Source organism: Chiloscyllium plagiosum, unplaced genomic scaffold (assembly GCF_037043375.1).
Source record: "Chiloscyllium plagiosum isolate Xiang-an unplaced genomic scaffold, Cpla_swu_hap1 HiC_scaffold_7, whole genome shotgun sequence".
Classification (NCBI taxonomy): Eukaryota; Metazoa; Chordata; class Chondrichthyes; order Orectolobiformes; family Hemiscylliidae; genus Chiloscyllium; species Chiloscyllium plagiosum.
Window position 1 is genome coordinate 11,775,246 of NW_028270145.1, and position 17,279 is coordinate 11,792,524.

The following is a 17,279-nucleotide window of genomic DNA, read 5'->3' on the forward strand; positions in this document are numbered from 1 at the left end:
AATAGCAAGTGTTGTTCCCTTGTTCAACTGGAGAGTAGAGACAACCATAGAAATTACAGACTTGTGAGCCTTACTTCAGTTGTGGATAAAGTGTTGGAAAGGATTATAAGCGATAGGATTTATAATCATCTTGAAAGGAATAAATTGATTAGGGATAGTCAACACAGTTTTGTGAAGGGTAGGTTGTGCCTCACAAACCTTATTGAGTTCTTTGAGAAGGTGACCAAACAGGTGGATGAGGGTAAAGCAGTTAATGTGGTGTATATGGATTTCAGTAAGGCGTTTGGTAAGGTTCCCCATGGTAGGCTATTGCACAAAATACAGAGGCATGGGACTGAGGGTGATTCAGTGTTTTGGATCAGAAATTGGCTAGCTGAAAGACAACAGAGGGTGGTGGTTAATGGGAAATATTCATCCTGGAGTTCAGTTACTAGTGGCATACCACAAAGATCGGTTTTGGTCCACTGTTGTTTGTCATTTTTATAAATGATCTGGATGAGGGTGTAGAAGGATGGGTTAGTAAATTTGCGGATGACACTAAGGTCGGTGGAGTTGTGGATAGTGACAAAGGATGTTGTAGGTTACAGAGGGCCATAGATAAGCTGCAGAGCTGGGCTGAGAGGTGGGAAATGGAGTTTAATGCGGAAAAGTGTGAGGTGATTCCCTTTGGAAGGAGTAACAAGAATGCAGAGTACTGGGGCTAATGGTAAGATTCTTGGTAGTGTAGATGAGCAGAGAGATCTCAGTGTCCAGGTACATCAATCCCTGAAAGTTGCCACCCAGGTTGATGGGATTGTTAAAAAGGCATAAGGTGTGTCAGCTTTTATTGGTAGAGGGATTGAGTTTCAGAACCATGAGGTCACGCTGCAGCTTTACAAAACTCTGGTGTGGGCACATTTGGAGTATTGCGTACAGTTCTGGTTATTGCGTTATAGGAAGGATGTGGAAGCTTTGGAAAGTGTTCAGAGGAAATTTAATAGGATGTTGCCTAGTATGGAGAGAAGGTCTTACGAAGAAAGGCTGAGGCTTCTTGAGGCTGTTTTCACTAGAGAAGACGTGACTTAATTGAGGCATATAAGATAACCAGAGGTTTCAATAGGTTGGGCAGTGAGAGCCTTTTTTCTCAGATTGCAATGGCTTGCATGAGGGGACATAGCTTTAAATTGAGGGGTGATAGATATAGGAGAGACGTCAGAGGTAGTTTCTTTACTTAGAGAGTAGTGTGTGGAATGCACTTCCTACAACAGTAGTAGACATGCCAACATTAAGGACATTTAAATGGTCATCCGATAGGCATATTGACGAGAATGGTATAGTCTAGGTTAGATGGTTTTCAAATTGGTTCCAGGGGTTGATGCAACATGGAGGGCTGAAGGACCTGTACAGTGCAGTAATGTTCTCTGTTCTACGTTCTATCTATCTTTTAAAAAAAAACACTTCCTGTTATTTTGACTCTCAGTGGATGCAGTGCATGTTGCACACACGATACACTGCAGCAAATCAAAGCTCTTTGGATAACACCTTCCATACCCAGATCATCTATTAGATAGAAAGGCAAGGGCAATGGAATACCACCACCCACTGATTCCCCTCCAAGATGCACACCACCACAGAACTATAATTGCCGTTTCCTCACTGTTGCTGGGTTAAAATCCAGGAAATCTCTTCCTAACAATGCTGAGAGTGCACCGACACCACAAGGATTCCAGTGGTTCAAGAAGGTGGCTCACCAAGTCTACTCTTACTCATCCCCCAAATGACTTTGAGATGTTCACCTAACCAGCAACAAAAACAAGTTTCTAAAGGCACATGGGAACATCATCACATTCATTTCCCAACAAGTCACACACAATCCCAACTCAGAACTATAACATTGTTCCTTCACATCGCTGGCTCAAATGCACTGCAAGCATACCTCTACCGCATGGACTACAGGACTACGATTCAGGAAGGCAGGTTACCTTCACCATCTTGAAGACTGTTAAAGGTGGAGATAAATGCTAGCAATACCTACCTGTCTGAATGAATGAACAACAATGCAGAGCACATCAACATTTTAATTGAAATCGAATGTTCTTTGAAGCTAACCAATGACCACAATGTCCATTGCAACAATTTTATTGGTTAGCCACTCAAAACGCATCCAAATTTTATTATTTTGATGAAATTGCCTTGACAGTTAGAACATGTTTTAGATGATGTATAAACATTGATTTCATATGCATAAACCCACAAATCAGGATTTCAGGATTATATTAACCACATTTAGAAATGAATCATACAGTGGTTACTTCATGTCATTTTATTGAAAAAAAATCAAGAATTATTAAAAATATTTTCAATCATTTTAAAAACTAATTATAAAACACTAAACTAAAAAAAAATTTCTGAATGTAGATGGAAAGTGTAAGCTATTTTTGTTTCATTTACAAAACATTCTTACAATTTATTAGTTATATTGGCACTTGCCCCTTGATTTGTTTTTCACCAGGGACACTCAGTTCCAGACCTCATGTCAGCTTTTGTCGAAGCACTGACAAAACAGAATTCCACAGAGTGACTGCCCTTGACATCTAGACAGTATTTGACTAAGAGTGACATGTACTGCCATCAACAGGAATCATGGGAAAGGCACTCCATAGCACAAAGGAAGATGACTGATGTTCTCAGTCACATTACATTACTGCAGGATATCAATATACACAACATGAACAGAATTTGCCCTCATCAACTTTCTCCACTGCCTCTTTAATACAAGGTTCCAGTATGTCAGTTGGACTATTTTCATCTTAATGAATTCATCCTCTTCTAAATTCAACACATTTTCCATGTGACTCATAATCCTATCTCAAATAATTATTTCCAAATGTTCCTCTATCACCAAGTTAAATTGACTGGTCTGTAACTGCTGGGCTTATCTTTATAACTATTTTTGAACCAGCAAGTAAATAGAACAATACATAAAATGAACAAAAATTATTTTGTACAGTTAAGTACAAAGAACTTTGATTTTTAAATTGATTGCATGCAATTTAATGAACAAATGAATGGAGCAAGTAATCACATTTTCTCTAATTACTTAGCCAACAGAAAGGCAAAACATAATCAAACAATAAGCAAAATAGAGATATTCACCAGAGATATAGAAACACACAGATGTACAAAAAGCTGTACATATTGAATCTATAAGGTGAATAAATTCTAAATTCACCATGTAAGAACATATCAGAAGGATGTAAGAGATTACGGGAAAAACCAGTACCTTGAAAAGCGATGCAAAGTAAGTGGCTCAGTTCACACATTGTGTGAAAGAATGAATCTGATAATATGGGCTCAATCTGTCAACTTCTGCAAAGTCTTTGCTGAGCTGAATAATTTTAATGCTGAAGTTGTTAAAAAGAGCCAAAAATAATTAATGTTGCAATGTGTGCCAGTTTAATCAATCAAAACACACAACAGAAAAAGCATACTTAACAAAGTGATTTGAATTAAAATGATCACTCACTACATATTATATCCCAGAGTATTTTGTAATTCTCATGCTCATTTATAGAAAATATCTGGTTAGCATGGACAAGTTGGACCAAAGGGTCTGTTCGTGTACTGTACATCTCTATGACTGTGTAAGTACTAAAACCAGTTACTTCATTCCCTAACCCTCAACTCCACCCACCTCCTAACAATTGCTCAGACTAAATCACAATCTTGTTAATCTGAGACAAGCTTTTGATCCTACATCTATGCCAAAACCAGCTATTTTCACTTTTTCTGCATCATCCAACTCCACCTGTATAAAAGTATTAGCTAAAATCCAAACAGTAATGATGAGGTTTGCAGGATATCAAAAGGAAGTCAACAAAGAGCATAGCAGGGTGAAATTGTTTCCATGTAGCAGTAAGAATGCTAATTAGTCTGAGAGAAGTCCTGGAGTAGAGACGCTTGGGTGAGGGACAGTGTTGTGATCTAATTCAGAAAATGTCAATTAATATACCATTAGAGATATGGCACAGCTTTGCAGATCCATGAAGTGCGCATCCTGGTTCACGTAGGAAGTCCAGGGCATTTATTGTATCCTGGGTAGCCAGATAAGCAAGTGATGCCAGCTGTGTTTTGGATCTTAGTTTCCCAAAATGTTGGATGCAGTTGGCATCACGGAGGTACAGCACTGAGGCTGAGTTTCATGGATAACTGGTTTCTAGATATGGCCAACTTTCAGCCTAAGGGTAGGCAGGCAAAGAGGAAGTGGATGATTGGCAGACTTGCTCTCTAACCAGTTATACTGGTAAGAGTGAAGAATCCTCTTGTAAGTATGGCCAGAGCCAGGTTTGTAGCTCAATGATCAACTCATCTGTGAAGGAGGAACAGTAGAAGGAAGATAGGAAAAGCAATAGAGAGGAGGATTCTCATAATTAGGGGAGTAGACAGTCTTTTCTCCTGCCACATTCCTGCTGAATCTAGGGTGGCATGTTAAAGATGTTACCTCCTTGGTACCAGGGTCAGGGATGACAACTGCAGAGCAGTCTAGAGGGGGAGAAAGATAAAGGGAACAGCCAGCGATCAGAGTCCAGCTTGGTATCAATGATTACATCGTAAAAAGAGGTTGTGTTCCTCAGGCAAAGTTTAGGTAACTAGCAAAAAAAAAAACAGCAAGTAAGATTTTAAAGATAGTAAATTCTAATTATCTACAGTGCCATGCCCTTGTTGGACAAAAATTACACTATTTGTTAGATATTACATTATTGTTGCATTGAGTACAGTGCATTTCATGCATTATCGGAGAGTAGATGAAAAAGTGGGTGGGAGGGGCTTTATATTCCTGAGAAATTGAGACCTGTTCAGCGGGAAATGAAATCGGTTTAGACCAGGTGAGTTGCAACTGATGACAACCTGAATAAACATCCTTGCAGAACGACTTGCCAGTACTACTGAGGAGGATTTATAGAATCTTAAGGAACATTAGCAAAAACAATGTTTTTTAAAAAATGATGGTTTTGGTTTTTAAAACAAAAGATGACTATTTTAATCTGGTGTGTCAAGACAGAAATAAACAAATAAACCATTTAATTCACTCAAATTTACAAAAATAAATTTGCTGAATAATTTTAATACTTTCAATTTATAAATGTTTTGAATTACTTATGGGCTGGTAAAGAATTTACTGACTTCAAGCAATTTTATTTTAATTATTTTAACCAAAAATATACTTGAAGGTCAAAAGCCAACAACTAGTCACTAAGGTGTATCTTGTTGTTGGACTAAAATAACACCAAGAATTTGGACAATTCCAGATTTGGTTGGATATTACATTGTTGTTGTATTGCATAGTAGATTTAGTAGAAGCTCTGTACAAAACAGCTAATTGCTTAAAAAAACATCAGATTCAGGTGATCAGATACTAACAAAACAACTTGAATATAAATTGCACATTTACTGTGATAAAATGTGAATTGGAGAGATAAAGACAACTCTTCAATGAGCTGAATAAAGTATGGCATGAGAGAGAAATATGATACTAATTGATGGAAAGACAATCAGGCAGGTTGACCACGCTGTCAATTTTTGCCGTTTTACATCAGCTTTGATGGCCACTCCCACCCCCTAATGCCTCAGAATTAGAAGCTTCTGCAATACATCCAGATAATGCTTTCACACCATTGGCAAAAACATGACAAATGAACCGAATATTATCCTAGATGTAACTGAAAACTTGACACTGATTTTAGAAACCTTCCATCATTATATTAAAATGAATATTTTTCTCTCTCCATCTCATTTTGAAAACTGATTTGTCCTTTAATAGGGCATAATTTTGAGGGAGAGCTCAGGTAATTAAAAATGCTGACTGTCTGAGTCTGTGATAATAGTTAGCAGCAGGTGAAATCCATTTTGAAACATACATGATGTTATCCATTAATTTATGCTGATATTTCTCATTAATAAACAGAACTTCCAAATTGAAATTACAGCTGTCATATTGACATGATTCATGAATCCTTTTAATTGAGCTTCCAGGCTGCTGAGACTGTTGACTAACTGACTGCCAACAACCTTTAACGTTTCAGTGCCCTTCATTAATTCTTTTGTCATCTGTTGATACTTCAACATTTTAAAACTGAACGTCTGTGTGTACCAATACTGGCACAGTCTGCAACAAACATTTTTAATTAGCAGATTGCCATCCAAACATAAGGAGCGCCTGACCTGGATGGTATAAATTTTCAATGCACCACTATTATATTCAAATACATACAGTTATGGTCAGAAGAACAAAATGAATATTTAAAAGAGTATTTTTTCAGTGGCTTGAGTCGTAAATACAAGGACATCTGTGAACATGAGTTCGGAATAGGAATGAACTGGATTTTAATACTTGCTTGCAGTTAGACAGCCATTGAAGTTAGTGTCAAAGTGCACACAATTAAAGTAATGAGAATTTGAGGCCATTTATTCCGAGTCTGTTCTGACATTTACCACCACTATGGCCAATTTTCAACCTATTGCTTTTATCATTACATTTCTTAACTTATCAATCTCAAATTTCAAATCAACAGATGATCTAGCATCAATTGTCTTTTGAGGAAGATAATTACAATCTTGGATGTAGTAATGCTTCTGAAATTCAGTCTCTAATGTTTAGGTTCTAATTTTTAACTATGCCCATAGTCCTAGAACTCCCAAAATTCAGTCAAAATCATTCCTCTCCCTCTGCCCTCTCTGTTCTGCTCAATCTTTTGAAAACTTTGCTCAGTTCAATATGAAACCTTGCAAAAGTAGGGAATACAATTCTACTTGGCAGAAACATTCCTCATAATTTAGCCTTTGGTGTCTAGGCATTAATATGGTAAATCTATGCTGTTCACCCTTTCAAAGGTGTGATGTTCAAAAGTGAACAGAAGAACTTGAGCATGGTTCAGTTAAGGCTCTGTGTAGCTGTAGCATGACTTCCAAGCACTTCCATTTTAGTCCTTTGTGAAGGCTGAGTTGTATTGATCAATTTAATTATTTACATGTTGTGGATAGATACAAAGATAGTCTGTGTACAGAGACCTCAACTTCTTCTTAGTTTATCATTTAAAAAGCACTTTGTTCCATTGCATCATTCTAAAAAGGATGACTTCACATTTTCAGAGACTGAAATACATTTATTCTGGTAGAAGGATGTATGGGTCTGAAAATGGATAATACCAAGCACTGCATTAAGCATTGACCAATATGATGATGCCAAATGGATTGAGGGAAAAGAACTGCTCAAATGAGTAAGACCTACATGAAGATCTCCCTCATTGTTACTGAGACTCTGTCCATCATATCAATGTAACTTGTACCCAGTTGCCTATCATGCAACAAATTACATGTTGCTGAAGACAACAGCCTCTTTTCGTTAGACTACTGCATGAGAGAGAGAGAGACCAGGACCGGAAGCATAATCTCAGAGTAAGGGGTCCATAAGAAATAGGAACAGGAGTAAGCTGTTCAACCCCTTGAGCCTACTCAGTCTTCAATAGGATCATGGCTTATCTGACATTTCTCGTGGTCCACTTCCCTGCCCTTTCTCTATAACTGCTTCATACTCCTACTGATCAACAATCTATCTCAACCTTAAATATTCACAAGGACTCTGCCCTCACAGCTCTCAGTGGCAAGGAGTTCCAGAGATTCTCAACCCTCAGAAGAAATTCTTCCTCATCTCAGTCTTAAAAGTTTCCCCTTATGGGAGAGTCCAGGGAGGAGTAGAGGGTATCATCTCAGAATAAAGGAGAGCCAATTTAACACTGAGATGAGGAGGAAGTTCTTTTGAGGGTAGCCAATCAGTGGAATTAATTACCACAGAGGACTGCAGAGACTGAATCATTAAATATCTATCTTAGCATTGAATGTGGTGAATCAGTCATGTGTTATGGGGAAAAAGGCATGAAAACAGAGTTGAGGATTCTGTCGTTGAATGTAGAGATCATCAGTGGACTAAATTACTGACTTCTCCTGTGTCTTATCAGTAGCTTTCCTCTGCCAAACTAGACCATACAGGCTCTGTAGGCTTCTACTAGGAAAGAGGATGATGGCAGTCAATCTACCAGATAGCTCATACATCAACACAGGCTGTGGTGAGAATCCACCTTCTAACATATACCACAATTTTGCCCATTTAATTAATCCATCAATATCTTTGGAAATTGCTGTTTCCATTGGCATGGTTTACAGTGCCATCCATATTCATATCTTTGCCATATGTGGCTTTTATCCCAATTTATTCATAAATATAGTGAGTCATTAAGGCCCCAACACATTTATAGGCGATCAGTAGTCACATCATGCAAACTAAAAACACCTATCAATTACTCTGATCTCAGTCTCCTGTTGCTCAGCCAATTTCCAAACCAAATCAACCTTCAATTCCACGAACTTCAATGTTAACAAAGAAAATTTCTCATGCATGCTGTTTATCATATGGTGGTGATAAGTTCACATAATGGTGTGATAGAATCTGTGCTTTTAAACTCTGGGTTTTTTTTTGAGGCAGATTCTAATTGAAAAAGGAAACCAAGGAAGAAAACATATTTTCCCAGCTTCTAAGAAACTGAAACTGAGATTTAAAAACCAAAATTTTTGAGTAGACTGAAACTATACAAAGAGGCGAGGACCCAAAACTTGAGGGTAGCAGTGTAACACAAGTAAACTATAAAAACTGAGAATAGGTTGATGACAACATCATCAGTGGATTGGTGCTATTCAGACTGAGTTGTCAACGTTCAGCATGAAGACCATTAGGAGGCCTTTAACACCAGTATTTAGTGTTTGCTTTGTTTGACTCCTGTGTAGTAGAACTTCTTCTGCTTTTAAAAGTGTGAAATCTGTGGCTTCATTCTTCTGGTAAATAACTGGGATTTTGGATTTTATTTTATTATTAAAAAAAAGTTACAGGTGTTCACCAAAATTGTAGCACCAAGCATTTTCTACTGTCCATTACTTTAGTCGTCATTTTAAAACTAATGATCAGAGTTGACCGGAATAACCTGCCCTTTCCAAATCCATGCGAGGTCTTTCTGAACAAATGGAAATATTCAAGGTGTTTGGTCACTCTACGTTCAATTATTAATGAGTAATTTCTCATCAGATGTTAGGCTAACTGGCTGATGTTTTATTATATAGCTGAAGACCTGCAGATACTGGAAATCCGAAACAAACGAGATAACATAAATTGCTGGAGAAACTCTGCTGGAGTGGCAGCTTCCATGGAGAGAAAACAGTGTCAATGCCTTGAGTCCTCTGAATCTTCAGAACTGGCCTATAAATTTCTCAGTGTCATCTTTCTTAAATAAGATATTAGAAGTTTAATTTGCCATCCAAAATAATGACTCCCAAATTGATATAACGTTAGAAGATTAGTATTAGGGTGGATTTACTAACCTACTTTCCTTACAGCATGAGATGAAAGTCATCCCCACTTGATCTGACCTACCTCCATGTTGGAAACAGAATACCAACATCCCTGGGTATGCTCTATAGACAGCAGCCACAGGCACCCACGTGCTCAGACATTAGCATCTGACAGCTCTGATTTCTCTCCACAGATCGTGGCAGACATACTGAGCTTTTCCAACAATTTCTGTTTTTGCTTCTGATTTACAGCATCCATAGTTCTTTCATTTTTATTGAGCCACTTTCGACAGTTGGAGTCAGGATTCTCTCAAGATAGTACTGAGGAGCATAATGTCGGGCAGCTCACTAACAGTCTTGAATCTTTGTCTTATTGTGGGCCATTTTCCTCCTGGAATGTAAGGGGCAGGTATCATGGGATATACCAGCTGTCAGTTTGGTGGGAAAGTCTTCTGTGCAAGCGAGTAGGCAGTGTAGTGGGCATGTATGGTTAGTGGTGTCGTGGCTTTGGATGGGTGACAGTTATCAAGGGAAAATGTGACATGCAGTACTGAAAGTACACTGCAACATCTTTGTGTAAGCAACTTAAGTGGATCACATTACCTAACCTGCTCTTTTGTTTTACTCATACATTTGTTATGTCTCCCACTTTAATTAACTTTAGTTTCACTTTTTATCTTAAGTGCCTAATGTACTGTTCTTGTACTCCCTTCTTCCTCCAAAACATATCACCCACGTCGGAAAGGCAAGCAGTTATAAATAGCTTGTTAAAAATAGCCTGACCTAATGGTGTTATAGCCATATAGTAACGCAAAATGGAAATATTGACATGGTCACAGCACAGAAATAACTAGGTCAATTTCTTATGTGGTAACATTAAACACACAAGCAATCTGCTAAAGTAGTACTCCGACCTTAACAAAACAAAATCACGTCAGTGCTAGAAATGTTAAATTACAACAATCTTTCATAAAAAAAGCTCTTCACTTTGGCATTGCAGATTTTCTAGATAATGTCTCCTTTCATTATAAAAGATTCTTCTTTGGGGAAAAATGGGAGATAGCAACTGCTACTAACAGAGAAGACGATGTTCAAATACTGGTTGCTGTAACCATTTTAAACAGTAACACACATTGGCAACTAAACTGTAATTTTCCAGGCGATAGTGCATTGATGAATTTGTATCAAAAGTTGAATTGCACTGATGTTTCTGAATAAGTCACCTTAATTGCCTTCTGAAGGTATGCCGATCATAATGTTCTGAACAGTTTAGTTGCTTAAAGAAAAATAAATAGGTAGTCTTAAACTTTGTTTTGCAAAAGCACACACTAACTTGCTTTGGTCAAATCATAACTAAATATGAGACAACAGTATAACCAATCACATTTCTTAATATGCAAACAGCTTTCCCACATTCCTGTGATCCCAATTCTAAAACTCACCATTTCTACATTAGGTTTTCTAGAAATTTGATACCATATTAGCTCTAGTCCTTACCTAACAGGTTGAACTGTGAATTGCTTGTGCCATGCCTCTGGGATTCTGGTGAATTTTGGCATGTCTTCCTTTTAAAAGACATGAATAAGTGCTGACAGAGCTCCTCTGGTATCTCCACCTCCAGATATGTCTTCATGAATAATTTGAAACCTTCATAGTCTATAGGCTGGTGACAAGAAAAAAAGATTACATGAATCAAACGGCATCCAAAATCAACAACTCATTCAATTTCATATAGAATAGTAAACAGTACCAGGTTTTGTCATAAATGAAATTATTTTGAAAAGCACATTTCTTGGGTCACAAGTCTTCCACACCTATTTTAATGCATCATTAATTTAGTAAAAGCAATTAGATGTTGCAAATTCCTATGCCCCATATACCTGTATTATTGTGGCTTAATATTTTCAAATGAACATAGAACATTATAGCACAGTACAGGCCCTTCGGCCCTTGATGTTGCGCCGACCTGTCATACTAATCTGAAGCCCATCTAACCTACACTATTACATGTACATCCATGTACATGAACAGTGTAGAACACACTACAACCTGCATTAACCATGTATTTGAGGAAACTTTTCAGTCATTATCTTAATACTCATCCTGTATGTGGTGGCACAAAAAAAATCAAAATTGTAGTCTGCATGGCACAGACATATTACAAGGAAAAGGTACAGCAAGTATGGATTAAAGCTCTGGAGCAGGCTTTGGATTACTAATTTTTCAGATTACTAAATTTTATTAACTGCAGCTGTATAATCTTAAGAGTCTATTTGCTAATTCTACCTGTGGTATAAGTAATCAGTTTAACATAATAGAGTTGCTAAAACATAGAACCCTCCGTGCAGTATTTGAACAGGCCCTTCGGCCTACCATGTCTGTGTTGACTATGACGCTATTCTAAACTAATCCCATCTGCCTGCACATGGTCCATATCCCTCTATTCCATGTCTGTCTAAATGCCTCTTAAATATTCTTGTATCTGCTTCTACAACCTCCCCCGGAAGTGCGTTCCAGACACTACCGCCCTCTGTGTAAAAAACTTTCCTCACACATATCCTTTAAACTTTTGCCCCTCTCACCTTAAACCTACATGCCTTCCTATTTGACCTTTCCACTCTGGGAAACAGACTCCTACTATCCACCCAATCCATGCCTCTCAATTGTATATACTTCTGTCAGTTCGCACCTCAATCTCCAACACACTTGTGTAAACAATCCAAGTTTGTCCAACCTCTCCTTTTAGCTAATGCACTCCAATCCAGGTAGCATCCTGGGAAACCTCTTTTGCATCTTCTCCAAAGCGTTCACATCTTTTGAATAGTGTTCTAATACAAACTTGCTGGTATAATTCATTTAAATTGTTTCCTGAAAAAGGTGCACTGTATGAAAAATGGTAAACAATGTTGTGCCCACAAAAACTCAGTGCAAAGCATTAACTACTTTTAAGCAATGCTTATAAAAAATGCATTAAATACTGAATCTGAGTAGGTTATAAAAACATCAATCCTTTCAAAATTCAAAGAAATCAAAAGGTGACATATATAACTTATCTTAGGACTTGACATTTATTCTTTCACCTTTACAATGCAATTTTAAGCTCCCTCTTTATTACTGCAATAAATGCAGGACACTGCACATCACAGAGAAATAAAAGCCAACAATATTGCAGTTCAAGCCAGTCTTTACTTAGGTTGAAATTATGGATTTTACTTTGCAATCCCAATAGGTTGCTAGCCACAAAAACATTCACTTGCAAATTGAAGTGTTCTGTATGTCTATTAAGAGATTCTAAACTTATCTTTATTAAATCTGTTTTTCCTTTAGTTTCTTCTCTTGAAGTTGTTGACTCATGCTGTGGTACAATTCATGAATGGTGACGACATTCTATTTCCTCAACCAGTAAAGAACCACTTTTACAGCTGAACATAGCAAGTGACTCCCAGCAAGCTACGACAGCCCAAACCCCCTGCAATTCTCACGAAAGCTGACTGAATTGCAAGAGGAAAGGGAACCCAAATCTACCTTGTTTTACTGTCCAGAGAACACTGATGAAGAGCTTTTGCCCGAAACATCGATTCTCCATTCAGCTTTTCAAACCTGCTTTTCCATTCAATATAAATTATAGTGGACCCTCTATCCCAATGTCATATTCCCACATTCCCCCAAGCCACTAAATGACTTTAAATCTAAAAATGTATTTTTCTTGAATACAGTGAATATTGAATATATTCCAGCAATACTCCTATTCATTGTGAAGCTTCATTAGAACCAATTTATTTGCAACCCTAATTATTACAGCATTTTTGTTTAACTGATGTGAAAGTGCTGGTGTTGGACCAGGGTGGGCAAAATTAAAAATCACACAACACCAGGTTACAGTCCAACAAGTTTATTTGGAAGTACAAGCTTTTGGAGCATTGCTCCTTTGTCAGGAAGTTAGTGGGGCAGGAGTATAGGGAACAAAATTTATCATAAAACATCAAAGTGTCGTACAACTGATGCAATGCATTGAACAAACCTAGATTGCTGTTAAGTCTTTAATCATTTAGGATGGAGGTTCAGGTTTTGATTGATTAATATACAAATCCCAAAACTTCTTTCAAGTCATATTCCTGAAGTAATTTCAGGTTTCATCGAGAAAGGTGATATCTCAGCTCAGACAATACATTAAAGGTATGAGGTTAGTGTCTGCCTGTATCCCAACCTTGTACCAGACTGGTTCTATTTCCAAAGTAGGAATTTATGAAATGTCACATGGACTGACTGTGACATTTTATCAATTCCTACTTTGGAAACAAAACTCGTCTGACCCATGGTTAGGATACAGACTGACTCCAACCTCATACCTTTAATGCATTGTCTGAGCTGAGAATGTCACTTTTTTAAATAAAACCTTGTTATCTCGGGAATGTGACTTGAAAGTAGCTTTGGGATTTGCATATTAATGATTCCAAACCTATAGCCCCAATCTAAGTGATGAAGGAGCAATGCTCCAAAAGCTTGTACTTTCAAATAAATTTGTTGGACTACAACTGGTGTTGTGTTTTTTTAAATTTCTGTACTTATGACATTGTGGTCAAGATTCACTCAATTTTCAGCCATGCCATTATAAAATCAGGAAGGAAGTACTCTCAATCATACCCTAGTTATAGACAAGAAAGTTGTTAATCTACTTTTAACAAGCAGATCATAATTAAGATGATAATGCAGTTCACGAATATTCAAACTTAGTTACGAATTGTACATTAAAAGAAACAATACTTTTCCACAATTCAATAGACTAACCCTCTCTATACACAAAGTGTATTTGCTTAATTTTGGGTTGAGTGCTGTACTTTCTTTGAACTTTTTTGGTGATGCAGCTAAATGCTGAGCATATCCTGCTGAATATATCACAAGGAAACCTATACCAGAGCAAAGTGACAGCATAAACGCTAATTGCAAACTCCAATACTAATTATTCAGCACTTCATCAACTGCGATTTCCCCAATTGAGCTCTAGTGAACTGGTGTGAATGTTCATTGTAACTAAGCACATAATAAAATAAAACAGTAATAATAATTGTTATGGTATGCAACAATTGCTTTCAATAACATAGCATACATCTAGCTCTGATGAACCTATTTATAGTAAGGCTGAAGTGTATATTAAAGTGAACAATAGGTTGTATGTACTTCTAGGTCAAATATTTTTAAAAAATAAATGTAGCATTACTAGCTGGAGTTAACCAAGTGTGTTTTGTGACATATTGGTACATGCTGGTAGTTCAAAATTAATTAGTTCAGTTCATCTTTTCTTTTGCCAACAGCATTGGATCGTATGAAAGGTCAGAATAATTTCAAACGACTTGGAGAAGGGAGGCCAATTTGACAATCAACTCAATTTTTCCATGGCTTCCAAACTTCATTGTGTTTTCTTTGGTTAGGTTAAGTGCCAATTGAAATCTTTCCTAGCCTCTTCCCTGAACCATTTATAAGATTTCAGAATCTCCAGCATATTCTAAGTGTTGCCCCATCAATATACTATACAAATAGAATAATATCTTCTTGTCATATTTGTTTCTGTAGGAATCCAATGGAGATGATTAATCCTGCCATAATGATATCATGAAATCTCCAAGAAGAATGTTTCTTCAGGTGCAACAACGTGTATGTTACCAAAGCAACTGCAAAACACTCGACATATGTTTTGAACAATTTGAATAAATCTGACTTTGAATGCAACATATTTGTTGTGCAATATGCCTGTTGTATTTAAAAACAGTGAGTCAACATCCAACTTTATGTGACAAAATCAAATTGTACTCTCAGAGACTTTCTTCTAGAAGAAATAATTTGCAGCCCCAAAGAAATGGAAATATCATGAAAATAGTATTCTGTCAGCTCGAGTGAGAAAATGTTTTTAGCTTCCAGTGGATCTCTTTTTATTGATTTTAATTGTTCAAAAGGAAAATCTGATTGAAATATTTCGAATTATTCAGACGAAGTTTATGTGGATGCTTCTTTTTAAAGAGAAAGTTAATCATGCCTAAAGCAAAAAGGCATGAAGCCGTGTCTGACCCACCTCAAACACGAGGAAAGGTAACAATTTGTTTTACTTTTCAACCAAGATTTGACAAGTTGAAAAGTCAAAACATGCCTCATTTTAGATCTCAGTGTATCTATGGTGTATTTGGAATTGAAATTTTAGTACATGGATCTCCATTGAATGAACAGAATTATAAGTCAACTTTTAAAAACAGATTCTAACCAGTGGGCTGAATTTTCAATCGATGGTCCCTGCCGAAATGGAGAGGACTGTAATGGATCAGAAGCCTGTTGACAACTGGAATAGGCTTCGCTATGGCTCTTCAGTCAAGTCAAAGTATTAGTATCTCTGGGTTCTCCAAGCAATTGGAGAGGACAGATGGGATGACAGTGTTTTGTCAAAGGAAGGATTTCTTGTCAAGGAGATTTTTGTTTCAGTTTCAGAATCCCTTGTCCAAGGGATTCTGAAACTGGAACAACTGCAGGAATGTAGAGGAGAATGGAGACTACTACTTCCCAAATGTCTGACTCTTACCTGAAGGTTCTGATGCAGGATCTGAGGCATTGTGGTGAGCTAATGTTTTTTGAAGACTGGAGGAAGCAGGCAACCTCTGTAACCAAGCAGGCACAAATTGAAGTGACCAAGGAAATCGGCAGTAAAAATGTGGTCCCTCCAACCTGGAGGCGATACACCTAAATAATCAAGGACTTTAGGCATGCCAGAAATGGGAGAGGTATAACATTTTCACATTTGATATCATTTCCCAGAATTGCTCTGCATACCCCTCCGACTGACAACTTGCAACTCTGTTCATTCTTCTCTCTTCAAGTTCTTTCTCAAATCCCTATCTCTTCAGACTAGACTGAATCTCAGCAGTTTATTGTGCTCTCTCTTTCCTTCCCAAAAGTTGCCCTTTCCTCCTCTCCACAAAATCCATTTCGAAAACTCACAATGCAGCCTTCTCTCCTTGCAGAATAGCACTGAGCAAACCATCAGATCACCATAGACTGAGGTGAGGATAGGGCTTTCAGTGAATTTCCAGGCATTCTTAATTCCCAACAAAGAGCTGGTGCTGGTCCATGAAGTTGCAGATGTCAATGACAACTCACCATGAAATAATCTGTCTCACACAGCACTGGACATCACACATTCAGACAGCGGATTCTCTCCTGTAAAAAAAGCAGCTGGGCTTTGTATCCTTCAAAGTTGGATCTCTGCATCCATCCCTTTCACCGTGTGGAGCAGCACGGGGCTGAGGAGATGGAGCTGATGTCACTCCTCCTGTTCCTCAGTTCAGGGAAGTGCAAGGCACGTGATCTTACTTCCAAGAAGTTGTCAAGCAGTGAATGCATACTCTCAGTAGTACTGTGTGCACCAGCTTCTCCCCTGGTCTTGGCTGCAACTCTTCCATTTCACCAAAGGAACAGACTCTGACGGTGCAGTTGTCATATTTACCTTGGTGAGTTACTGACAGTCCAGGAAATGGGTTCGCTGGCATCAAGCCCAGTACATTTAAAAAGTGGAAGTTCATGACCTCCATGAATATTTTCAATACTTATGCAACAGCTCCAACGGGTTGGTGCTCTGCTCACTTGCATCACCGTCAAAAGAAATCTAGAAGATGGTGGAGGATGTTTAGGTCCTTATCCAATATAATCTTGAGAGGATTTAACTGTTTGCAAGCACCTTAAACAGCCTTGTTTGCTCTCTTTAAAACTCCCCTTATTTACTTCAGAAAGTATGACAGAGTGAAAGAAAGAAGTTTGTCTTTCAAAGACAAATTAAAAGATACAGATATTGTAAACATTTCAATTATGTTACTGTCAAGCACTATCCATTGGAATTTTAACCCAGCAAGATTACTGACACCTCT

At 37.6% G+C, this 17,279-nt stretch overlaps 1 protein-coding gene across 8 annotated transcripts in view; it reads right to left on the bottom strand.

Moving 5' to 3' along the window:
• The window catches only part of dgkg (diacylglycerol kinase, gamma), a 546,249-nt gene that overhangs the window by 377,025 nt on the left and 151,945 nt on the right, over positions 1-17,279 (bottom strand). For all 8 annotated transcript variants that reach the window (XM_087988715.1, XM_043693004.2, XM_087988714.1 and 5 more), the window contains one exon: positions 10,873-11,038. In XM_087988715.1, the coding sequence (XP_087844841.1) occupies positions 10,873-11,038 (166 nt within the window). The remainder of the gene's footprint in view (positions 1-10,872; positions 11,039-17,279) is intronic.